This window comes from Sus scrofa, unplaced genomic scaffold (genome assembly GCF_000003025.6).
Source record: "Sus scrofa isolate TJ Tabasco breed Duroc unplaced genomic scaffold, Sscrofa11.1 Contig1206, whole genome shotgun sequence".
Lineage (NCBI taxonomy): Eukaryota > Metazoa > Chordata > Mammalia > Artiodactyla > Suidae > Sus > Sus scrofa.
In genome coordinates, this window is record NW_018084833.1 from 1,848,289 (window position 1) to 1,860,180 (window position 11,892).

Genomic DNA, 11,892 nt, shown 5'->3' on the forward strand with positions numbered 1-11,892 from the left:
TTGTGCAGGGATGCTGCTAGGCCCGGGGTGACCCTGGCTGTACCGGATGGGGAGCTCGCTGTCCCCGCCTACCCCCCCTCGAGCCCCAGGCCACTGGCCTGATTTACTGGAAGAGCATGGCCGCTGAGGGGCTTGGGGCCTTGTCCCCTGCCCTGGTGCCTCTTGTTCCTGAACCCACTTCTCCTGGATGTGCTGTGTTGGCCTGTGGGGGCCGCGGCCAGGCCCTTCCTCTCTTTCCAGCAGCCGACACCTGCTGGGAGGTGTCGTGAGCTCAGATGGGACAGCAGGAAGTCAGGTGCAGGCACGGGTGCTGCTGGCTGTTTGCTGGTGGCCCCCTGCACCCAATGGTTCTGTGCCTGGGGGGGAAGGACTTGCCAGACCCACCCTGTGCCCTCAGACCATCCCCCCAGCGGGCCCTGGGCTCTCTGTGTCCTGCCCTGGCTCTGCACGGGGCTCCGTGGAGCCAGGGTCAGTGTTCTGGACAAAACCCACAGGGCCCCCCTCCTCCTGCCCTCTGCCATCAAGGTCCAGGGAGCAGGATGCTGCGTTCCGGAAGGCCGTGGGGGGTGTGGGATGAAAGAGGACGCCACACGCCTGGACGCCTTGGACCCTGCTGGGCGGGGAGGGGGTGGCCGCCTTTCCTTCCTGTCCTCCCCCCCTGGGGACGCTGCAGTCTGACCCACTTCACTTGGCAGGACTCCGGAACTGTCCCTGCCCTGGGGCTTCCATACCTCCGTTGCACTGGCAGAGCCCCGTCACACAGCTTGGGGGGGGTGGCTTCCAGGGACCCCTACTTACTGGTCAGGAAACTCAGGACATCAAAGCCCCTGCCCCTGCTGGACCCAGCCTCTAAAACTGCCGCCAGCACCACCCCCCGCCCCCCATGCCCAGGGTGCTCTGCTCCGCCCGGCAGCCTCGACGGTGGCACCTTCGCGTGGGCTGGGAGCGAGTAGCCTGTCCCCTCCGTGTGTCTGGGTATAAAGGGCAGTGATTGACAGGGGCCGTGGGCGTGCAGTTGTGGGGGTGACTGAGTCCCTTTTTCCCTTGAAAACAAAATCCTTCTCTGATCACAGCAGCCAGAACGAGTGTGGGCACAGAAGAGCTTCGCTGTTGAGGATCCCCCGGCTTTCGGGGGGACGGTCCTGGAGGCAGCCGACTTTTTTTTTTTAATTGAAGTATAATTGATGTACAATGTCTCAGGTGTACAAAAATCGACTCTGTTATGCATATGTGTGTGTGTGTATGTGTGTTTTTTATGTGCATGTAATTATTCTGATTCTTTCCCATTAAGGGGAGTTACAGGGTGTTGAATCTAGTTCCCTGGGTGGTAGCTACGTCCTCGTATATACGGAAGTGTGTGTCTCCGGTCGTACCTGAACACGCCCAGTCGCATCTGACCTACAGCGCTGTGTACTTTTAACCCAACTCCTAATGTATCCCGGTTCTTCTCTTTCCCCTTGGTAACCCTAAGTCTGTTCTCTATGTCTGTGAGTCCATTTTATTTCATAAGTAATTTCATTTGTGTCCTATTTTTTGTAGGGCCACCCCTGTGGCATATGGAGGTTCCCAGGCTAGGGGTCCAATCCGAGCTACAGCTGCCGGTCTACACCGCAGCCACAGCAATGCCAGATCCAAGCCGCATCTGTGACCCACACCACAGGATGTGGCAATGCCAGATCCTTAACCCACTGAGCAAGGCCAGGGATCGCATCTGCATCCTCGTGGTACTAGTGTGGTTCTTAACCCGCTGAGGCACAGTGGGAGCTCCCCATTTGTGTTCTATTTGAGATTCTGCATGTAAGTGATATCATATAGAATTTCTTTCTCTGACTTACTTTACTTAGTATGAGAGTCTCTAGGTCCATCCATGTTATTGCGAATGGCATTACCTTGTTCTTTTTTATGGCTGAGTAGTATTCCATCGTGTATATACACCACATCTTCTTAATCCATTCTTCTGTTGATGGACGTTTAGGTTGTTTCCATGTCTTGGCTGTTGTGATTAGTGTTGCAGTGAACATAGGGGTGCAGGTATCTTTTTGAATTAGGATTTCCTCGAGACAGATGCCCAGGAGTGGGCAGCTTACTTTGTTGTGATAATGTCAGGCCCACCCCGGTCTGTGTGATCCTTCTCTGTGCTTGGACCCTGGCCACCCCAAGTGCCAGCAGTGATCCCAGTCCTTTGGTCACTCCTTGGTGTCTCACTTGTCTCTGACCCCTGGACCGTGGGGCCAGCTTCCCTGCCCACTGCACCTGTTACCTAGTCCCCCTGGGACCTCTGGGTGTGGGTTGGGCAGTAGCCCGCAGGCAGCCCAGTTCCACACCTAGCTTCAGAACCAGGTGCAGAGGGCCAGCGGCCCGGGCACACACTGCTGTGGGCTCAGCTCACCTCCGAGCCTCCCTCTGGGGTGGGCGGGACTTCCCTGTGGTCCAGGGTCATCAGCCGCTCCCTCAAGGGTCCCTCTAGGCAGCCCCTGTTGTGCTTCCCAGACACCAGCTTTCTGCACCAGGAGGCCTTGGCCGAGCGGGCAGCTTCCTGCCTGTCCCCTGAGATGGCCCAGCAGGCTGGACTCCGGTTCCAGGCAGGGAGCTGGACGCTGGGCTGGCTGTGGGAGTGCAGGGTGCCCCCAGCCCCTGGCCGTCTGGGTGGAGCCTCTTCATCCCCGTGTCTGGCAGCAGTGGAAGGGACACACATCTCCGTCCCCATGGCCTGGAGCCCTGGCCCGGCTGCTGCCCGGCTCCGTGGTTCCAGGTGGACTGTGGCACGAGGCGGTTCCCCAGCCTCTGGGAGTGTGAGCCTGAGGGACTCGCCCCTGGGACTTGGGGCCGGCCCTTGGGCCTGTCCTGCTGCTCCCCGCCTGGGCTGTCTATCCCCTGTCCCCTTCCTGGAGACTTCTGGGGCAGGAGTCCCTGGGGAGGGTCTCGGGCTGTGCTCCCCTGCGGAGGGGGTGGAGCCAGCTAGTTCTCAGACTGCCGGTGGGAGGGGCCAGGAACGCCCTCCCTGACGCGCCCAGGGGCTCCCCCTGTGTCAGCAGTTGTGGAGCTCGTGTGGGTAGTTTGGTTCCTCTTTGGAGGGGAGGTGGAGGAGGCGGAGGGGCCCCGGGTGGGGGCAGAGGGGCCTGGGGGGCAGGGCACTGAGGGTGGGCTGGGCCTGGATCTGATCTGAGTTGGTGGTGAGGCTGGGCTGCGGGGGAAGCGCCCCGTCTGCTGAGACAGGTGGAGCCTGGTTACACGTGCTCTGTTGACTCGTTGACTCAGGAGCACAGAGTCCATGCTCTCTCTCTCTCTCCTTTTTTTCCTTTTTCTTCTTCTTCTTTTTTTTTGCTTTTTACGGCCACACCCATGGCACATGGAGGTTCCCAGGCTAGGGGTCGAATTGCAGTGGTAGCTGCCAGTCTACACCACAGCCACAGCAACGCAGGATGCTTAACCCACTGAGTGAGGCCAGGGATCGAACCCGAGTCCTCATGGATACTCGTCAGATTTGTTTCTGATGAGCCACGATGGGAACTCCCAGCCTCTTTTTATTTTCTTATTTTATTTAAATTTTTTTTTTTTCTTTTTAGGGCCGTCCCTGCGGCACATAGTAAGTTCCCAGGTTAGGGGCTGGATCAGAGCTACAGCTGCCAGCCTACACCACAGCCACAGCAACATAGGATCCGAGCCTTGTCTGTGACCTACACCACAGCTCACGGCAACGCCAGATCTTCAGCCCACGGACCGAGGCCAGGAATCAACCTGCGTCCTCGTGGCTACTAGTCGGGTTCGTTACTGCTGAGCCACGGCGGGAACTCACCTTTTATTTGAGGGAAGGTGCGGGGTCATGCGCAGCTGTGAGGATGAGTACAGAGGGACCCCTGGTCCTCCTCGTCATCCAGCCTCTGGTGCTGACGTCTTGCGGGACCGCAGGACAGCAGCCACCGGAAGCCGGGGTCGGTACCACTCTCCCCGTGCGGATCCCCCATCCCAGGCACCGAGGGTGTGTGGATTTAGTGCCAGGCTATGTCCACTGCAGTCCAGATCCAGAACGACCCACCACATGAGCCCCTCCTGCTGCCCTTGTAAGCCACACCCACCTCCTCTGGCCCCTCCCATCCCAATCCCCCTAGGTCACCAGTTTTGTCACTTGGAGATTGTCATGCCAACAGAATCCACAGCGTTGCCTTTGGGGTTGGCTGCTTGACACAATTCCCTGAGACCCCTGGACCCACGCCTTTCATGTGGAGCTGTGTCTGGTGCGTGGCCAGACCTCACTTTATCCAGCCACCTGCCTGCGGGGGGATGTGGGCTCTCACAGCTGGGTGACCGTGGGCAGAGCCGCGTAGAGGTTTTTGTGTGTCACTTTGTCACGTCTCTCAGGGTGGGTGCTTTTAACCCAGGAAATACCTGGGGATGGTCAGGACCCTCCCCCATGTATTCGCTGAGAGGTGGGGGCCCGGCGCACTCCCTTGGGACCTCCCCCCAAACCTCATGGACCCTCATCAGGGGCGCTCGGGGCCCCCACTTCTCGGGTGAGATGGCTCCGGGGACCAGTTCCCGGGGAAGGAGGGGGTGATCTTGGCTGGGGTGGGGCTGGTGCCTGAGGAGGGTGGGCAGCTGGAGAAGGAGCCCCCCACATGTCCATAGTCAGAGCTCAGCGTCCAGAACCTGAGAAGGGACTTTTATGGAGAAGGCGCTTCGCAGATGTGATTAAGGCCTGAGACAGGGTCACCTGGATTATTGGGGAGGGGGGAGGGCTACATCCACCGCAGGTGAACTTGCGGGAGACGGAAGAGGAGAGACGGGGCCACGGAGGAGGAGCCGTGTGACTCCGGAGCTGAGGCTGGGTGATGTGCTCACGGGCCGAGGAGCTGGGGCCTCCCGGGGCAGCTCAGACTGGGGTTCAGACGCGGGGCTGCAAAGCTGTGTTTTGAGGGCCCCCGTTGGTGGTCCAGTGTCCCGGCCGCCCCAGGACACAGACCCCACCACCCCGGGAGGTGCCCCCAGGGGCAGGGTGAGGGATGGGCTGGGAGGAGGGGCCGCACCCGGTGCACCCCGCTCCTCGGCCGCCCGCCCGCCCGCCCGCCCCGGCCGAGCTCACGCACCGAAGGCCTGGGTGGTCTCCTCTACCTCCTGTATCTGTAACAGGGATCTGGGGAGAGAGCCGGGCTCTCAGACGGGGCCTTGCCGAGGTGCCTGTCCCACCCTAGGGTCTCGGCTGCCGCCAGGGCCCGGCTGAGCGGGAGCCTCAGCTCCTCCCCCGCCCCGGCTGCTGGCGTCGAAGGGCGCGAGCCCTACCTTGATGGCTCAGGCTGATGATATTTTCCGGGCCAAGCCCGTAGGTTTTGCAGACTTTTTCAAATCTGTGCAGGAAGCTGGGTCTCAGCTCTGAGAGCCGTCCTGACGACAGAACGGCAGGGGCCGGAGGTCCTTCACGGGCCCCTTGGCACCGTGTGGAAGGGTTTGGGCGGCAGAGAGAGGCCGCTGGTGCCAAGTTGGGGGGAGGGTCCGCGCTGGCCCCGGACTGGATGGCCTGTGGGCGGCCTGGCTGTGGGCCCCTTGGGGCGTGGCGAGACCCCACCAGGACAGGGCCTGACTTGAGAGGCGGGGGGGCAGGGGGGAGGCAGTACCGTAGAGCGCCAGCACTTGTGTCTTTGTCCCGTTTCTGATGTTCTGGAGACGGAAGGTCACGAACAGACGGTAGTCGGTCTCCGAGACCAGCAGCCTGTTCTCCCCCAAGTCTGCGAGGACGCCGGGCTCAGCGCCTGCGGCCCCGGGAGGGTGGCCCAGGGCACGGACAGAGGGCCGGGGGCCCTGCGGGTCGCGGTGCAGGCGGAGACCCCACCTCGTCCCCGGAACCCTCGCCCCCTCACCTCCCTAAGCCCCAGGCTGGCCCTCCCACCCCCCCCGGGGGGGGGCCCTGAGCGGTCACGTGTCAGGCCCCCTCCTCTCACTTTCTTAAAATCCCCGCCATCAGCCTGGGCCCCGAGGGAGGGGGCCCGAGACAGGGCGGAGCCCGCGCCCACTCACAGGCCAGCGTGTATTCCCCGTTCCTGTCCGTCCTGTCACAGACCACGGCCACCTCCACGCACTCCCCGTGCAGCCTGCGGACCGTCTGGAGTGGAGCAGCCTCCGTCCCCGGACCCGCCCCAGCCTCAGCGCGCCCCGGCCCCCGCCCCCGTGCCCCTGCCCGACACGCAGCCCCTGGAGCCCCCCAGAGGAGGCTGCTTCACGGGTGGGGGCGGAGGCGAGAGTCCCGTGGGCGGGGGCTCCTCACATGAAGTGGAAATTGAACTTCAGACGGCCGTCTTCGAGGCTCTCGATGCTCTGCACGAAGACATGCAGGTCCCCGTTTTCTTCTATGCGCTTCATGTCGTCAGAGGCCATGGAGATGGAGTACCAGGTCCCCGACACCTGGGGGCGACGCCGCAGTGGGTGCTGGGCCCCTCTCCTCCCAGGACCCCTCCCCTCCCAGGACCCCTCCCTTCCCAGGACCCCTCTGCCCTTCCAGGACCCCTCCCCTCCCAGGACCCCTCTGCCCTGCTAGGATGCCCTCTGCCCTCCCAGGACCCCTCCCCTCCCAGGACCCCTCTGCCCTCCCAGGACCCCTCCCCTCCCAGGTTGCCATAGCAGCTGGGAGCGAGAGGCCCCAGGAACAGCTTCTGGTTGCAGATCCAAGCCCCCGGGTTGAGGGAAGGCCGGGCCTCGGGTCACCCTGGCTATGTCATAGTTTCTCCGCACGATGGTTCGGGGGTTGAGGTCCTGGGCAGAGACCAGGCTCAGCCACAGGCTTAGCAGGAGCAGCGCCATGACCTCGGTGCATGCCTGGCCTGCCACCTGTCCCCTTTATACCCAGTCCTGCGCTGTGGTTTCCGGCCTGTGGCGCCGCCCCGTCCTCCCCACAGGCCGCTGTTGCTGGGAACTTGGCCAAGAGTTGCCACGGCCGCCCCCACCGCTCCCGGTGTCTGCCCGCGATGGCTCGCACTGGAGGCTGCCCGGATGGGGCTCCGACTGGGTCTGAAGCTGCAAAGGGCAGTGGAGACGGGCAGGCATCTTGGCCAGAAGCCCTGGTGGCCACAAAGGCAAATGACACTGGGGCCTTGCTGGCTCTCAGAGCCACAGGACTTGAGCAGCAAAGGGCAGTACCCTTGGAGCAGCCAGCCCCTCCCAGCCCTGCCCCGCCTGGGCGCTCAGATTTGAGAGCATGCACATGCTCGGGCAGCCACGTGTACGGGTCAGGGTCCCAGAACAGACGTGGGCAGGCCCCGTCCTCCCGCTGCATCCAGGTACTGGGGGGCTGGTGGTCGGGGCTCAGGGTGGGGGCTGAGCTGGACTGACCAGGACAGTGGACCCTAAATCCTATTTTAAATGACAGGCACAGTGTATTTATTGACCAAATGCCTTTTTTATTGAGCAACTGCTACATCCAGGCGCTGGGATTAGAGTTAAGCCCCTGTTCTCAGGAGAGCCGTGCTCTGGGCAGGGTGACCCTGAACAAACAGGAAACGACACACGGTGGCTTCACGGGCTCGTCTCCTCACCTGCTGCCTGACCCGACGGCTGGCCTTCCCTGTGTCCCTGAGTGAGCCGAGCCCGCTCTGACGGGCACCTCTGTCCTGCTCAGTGTGGGGCCCGAATCACCCACCTGCAGAGCACATCGCTCCTGTCACGTCCTGTTCTTTTTGGTCACCCTGGCTTGACCATCAGCCGTCGGCAGCTTCTTTGCTCACAGTAGGGTCCCCAGCCTCGGTCACCGTGAGAGCAGGGGGCACGGTAAGAGGACAGGGAGGGTGTGGGGACAGAGCTGGCGCCTTTGGTCCGTGCGTGCAATTCCTGGAGACTGGCTGGGGAGGTGCTTCTTCCCAGAACCCCTCTCTGCTCACCCACGTTCCCAGGACTCCCGTTTGAAGGTCACGGTCTGCCTCGGAGGCAGCTATGATGTGTCTGCCGGCGTCAGGATTTCCATGAGCTCCCGGAGGAGCAGGGCTTCCGGTGGTTTGGCCCTGGGACCATGTGACTCTCTGAGATGATGCCTGCTTGAAGGGCCCTCCTGGTGGGATGTGCTGGGCTCTGACCCCAAGTCCCTGCCAGCAGCCACGGCCGGTCCCCACCCTCTCGCTCCCGTGCTTGCGGGGGTCACCTCCCCATCAAGACGCTCCATCAACATTCCGCCCCGTGAACGACGACAGACACAGACACTCACTCACAGACCCGCAAACGCACGTGCATGCACACTCACATGTGTGCACACACACAGGGCCCGCCCCACACCCCTCCAAGCTCCAGTCCCATCTCCGCACTTTTCTTCACAAATTTCTCCAAACAGAACCCAATATCTGCTTGAATGGGAAAATGGAGTGAGGAAAAATAGAAAATATCTCAAAAGTTTTCTTGACTTTTAGGTGAAGATGGTGTCACAGAGCAGCGTCATAGGCAGGTGGGTGGTGGATGGATGGACCGAGGGATGGATGGTGGATGGAAGGATGGGGAGACAGATGATTGGATGGTTGGTGGGTGGTAGAGGGCTGGGTGAGGGATGGTGTATGGGTGGATGGATGGTGGGTGTTTGGGTAGCAGACGACGGATGCTGAGGGGATGGAAGGCTGGTTGGATGGATGTTGGTGGTATAGCATGGTCCCCAGGCATGAATGAAAGGGGCTGAATCTTTTAGGGTAACAGATATGGAGAGACTGGTTTCTTGTGGTTGTTGGTGCCATGGAGAGATTCTGGCCCTAAAAAGCCCCACCCCGTGGTGACACTTCTGGGATTCCTCCAGCCGTAGGGCAGGCTCACTTCTTGGGGCTCTGGGACAACCTGGTGGCACTGCTTCACCCTCATCCAGGTTGGGCATCACGTGATGTTTTTCTTCCACTCTCGCTTCTCATCACGGACTGTGACAGGTCCTCAGCACACAGGTAATCCAGGCAGCACAGGTAGCCAGAACTCTCATGTGGCTGCAAGAATCCCACCCTCTGGGAGGTAAAAAGGGAGCCCTGGGAGCCACCCCCAGGCTGCCCCTGCCCCCCGTGTCCTTGCTTTTGTGGACGCGTGGGCTCCCACCAGCTCTTCCGACACAAAGCTACACCAGCTGTCCATCAGCTGGGTCTCACTTGGGCCCAGAAACCCTGTAGGATGCCTCTGCCTTGCTCCGCTCGCAGGGCGAGCAGGTGCAGCAGGGCTGGGTGGGCTCTGTCTTATTCACGGTGCATGTTCCCTGCCGTTGCCGGTGGCGCCGTCATGCTTCCCAGAGGGCTCCCGGCCTCCCCGAGGCCCTCTCCCTTCCCAGCGGGACCTGGCTTGGTCACTCAGAAGTTGGGGGGACCCACCGTTTTCCAGACGAGTGGGTCTCAGATGACTTCCTGCTGTCCAAGGAAAGAGCTGTTGGGACGCATCTATAAGCGTCTCTCCCCACCTGGGAGCAGGTGTCCGAGCAGACACCCTCTCACTGGGAGCAGTTATCTGTGAAGGTGTCTCTCACCTGGGCTTCCGTCCCTAATTCTCAGAAATGGTTCTGCAGTAGGACAGCTTCGGCTGGACTAGAGGTCCCCCGAGTAGGGTTGGCGTGGCTGTAGGTCGATGCTATGAGAGAGCGCCCCGCGGGGACGTGGGGGTGACCTGCGGCCCGTCAGTGATCAGGAGGGCTCCCCTGGGGCCCCTCCTTGGCCAGCACAGACCAGATGGCCTGACCCCCACTGGGGCACAGGCTTTGGGCCCAAAGTGAAGGAGGAGAGATGCCCCTGCTGGGGTCAGGCCGTGGCAGATGTGGCTCATGTCTGCTCCTGACGACCTCGAGCCCCCGCCCACCCCCACCAGCCCGGCACGTGCTCCGTTCTCCACACGCTGCGGGAGGGCCGTTCCCCACCGGGTCCCTGGAGAGCCCGGGGCTGCTGGGTCCATCTAGATATTCAGTTAGGTGACCTCCAACCCGGCCTCCTGCTGGGACCTCCTGGGGAGTCCAGAGAGCGGGTCTCGGCCCCCTGGGAGTTCTGCAGCCGCCCCCCCAGAGTGCTCCAGACCCAAGTCTTTGGAGGTGAGCGGAGGAGCCAATACCCCCCTGTGGGGAGAGGCAGCTTGGGCCAGCGCCACCTCCCGGCTCTTTCGCCTCCAAAGGGTCCCGGGCCTGGCACAAAAGCCATCAGAGAGCCCCCCCTTCTCTTTGGCACAGCAAGGACGGGGATGGTGCAGGAGCAGGATCTGAGCCTGCGTGAGAGCTTCCTCCTGGACTGTGGGGTCCCGAGGAGGCTGGGGTGGGCTTGGCCCCAGAACGAGAAGCCTGGTCCCCTCATCGAGGCCCCTGGAAGAGCATCCAGGCAGAGGGAAGGGAAGCTGTGAAAGTGCAGAGGCTGCAATGGGACCCAGAGAGACGGCACGGGGTCCAGGGGCGGCACGTGGGAAGGATTCTGCTCTCAGAGCGAAGGGGAGAGCAGGGCGGGGCTTCCTTCTCTTCCACCCCCTGTGCCGGGTCGGCCTGTGCACAGGGGATCCACATTCAAGGTCAGCCTTGGCTGCTGGGAGAAGCAGGTGTGTCCAAGTCACTTGCTCTGGGACATCGGGGCAATGGGGTCCGGCTGGCCCACTGCCTGGGGTCTGCCCTCCTTGGGGACAGAGCCCAGGACCCGGGAGGCCTTCTGAGCGGAGGTGCCCTCAACACGCTCAGCGTTGTCCACAGGCACCTGCCCGGTGGGCAAACACGGGGCCAAGTATGAATGCAGAGGAGCCGGCCCCGCGGCCAGAGAGGCAGGGACTGGAGGGAGGGTGCCACCGCCTGCGCCACTTCGGGGCACGGAGACAGCGCGGCCGGCAGACACCTCGACTCGTGCCTTCTGGCCCCACACCTGCCAGAGAATGAATCTCTGTCCTTTGAAGACAATGGTTTGTGTCACTTTGTGGCAGTAGCCCCAGGAATTTCATACACCTTGTGTGGGTCTGACTTTCTCAGGAATAAAAGGGAACATGTTTCCAGGTAAATGCGGGACCATGTTACGCTCATGGCGGGGGGCGGGGGGTTGGGGGGACTCTCTTGGGGGTGAGATCACAGGCCATCCTCGTTCCACTGCATTTCCCCGCAGCCCACAGATATTCTAACAGAAAGCGGGCTTTTTGTTTTTGTTTTTGTTTTTTTTGCTTTTTAGGGCCACACCCGTGGCATAGGGAGGTTCCTAGGCGGGGGGTCTAATCGGAGCTGTCCCTGCTGGCCTACGCCACAGCCACAGCAATGCCAGATCTGAGTCACGTCTGCAACCTATATCACAGCTCACGGCAATGCTGGATCCTTAACCCACTGAGCGAGGCCGGGGCTCGAACCTGCAACCTCATGGTTCCTAGTCGGATTTGTTTCCACTGCGCCACGTCAGGAACTCCTAAGTGTGCTCTTTTTGTGGCCAGAGGGATGGGTACTTAAAGAACATTCTGAAAAGCGGAAGAAGGGGTTTGCTTTCTGGGGACGAATCCGCTGCCTGGGGGGCGGGGGTGGGGGCGGGGGACACTCTGCGTCATACGCGTGAACACACACCGCTTGAGTCGCCTCCCTGCAGGGTCAGTCTCTAGGCAGCAGGAGGGACGACGGAAGATGCGAGAATCGAAAGACAATTTGAAATACCCTTCATTTGTGCCATGTTTTGGAGTCCACATATGAGAGACATCATACGGCATTTGTCTAAAGAATGTATAGATATGGCTCAGTGGGTTACCAACCCAACCAGTATCCATGAGGATGCGGGTTCGATCCCTGGCCTTGCTCCGTGGATTAAGGATCCCGCGTTGCTGTTGCTGGGGTGTAGGCCAGCCACTGGGGCTCCAGTTTGACCCCTAGCCTGGGAACATCCATTTGCCAAGGGTGTGGCCACACACACACAAAAAGAATGTGTATATATGTATGGGTCACTTTATAGCAGAAAATTTTTATTTATTTAT

The 11,892-nt window shown here is 61.2% G+C and overlaps 1 protein-coding gene across 3 annotated transcripts; it reads right to left on the reverse strand.

The window, feature by feature from the left end:
- Positions 1 to 3,695: 3,695 nt before the first annotated feature.
- LCN9 (lipocalin 9) lies at positions 3,696 to 6,869 on the reverse strand. Of its 3 annotated transcripts, none has more exons than XR_002340976.1 (7): positions 6,694 to 6,789; positions 6,257 to 6,393; positions 6,010 to 6,083; positions 5,610 to 5,720; positions 5,278 to 5,342; positions 5,085 to 5,131; positions 3,696 to 4,902 (listed from the first exon to the last, which is right to left on the reverse strand). XR_002340976.1 is itself a non-coding variant. In XM_013993965.2 (7 exons), exons 1-6 carry the CDS (start codon positions 6,787 to 6,789, stop codon positions 5,106 to 5,108), a joined length of 489 nt encoding a protein of 162 aa, XP_013849419.1. In that variant the 5' UTR covers positions 6,790 to 6,869; the 3' UTR covers positions 3,696 to 4,902; positions 5,085 to 5,105. The 3 variants fall into 3 exon arrangements, 2 of the variants coding, with proteins under 2 accessions (XP_013849419.1, XP_005660610.1); XM_013993965.2 differs by having other exon boundaries at positions 5,278 to 5,379; positions 5,610 to 5,652; positions 6,010 to 6,094; positions 6,694 to 6,869; XM_005660553.3 differs by having other exon boundaries at positions 5,278 to 5,379.
- Between the last annotated feature and the right edge of the window lie 5,023 nt (positions 6,870 to 11,892).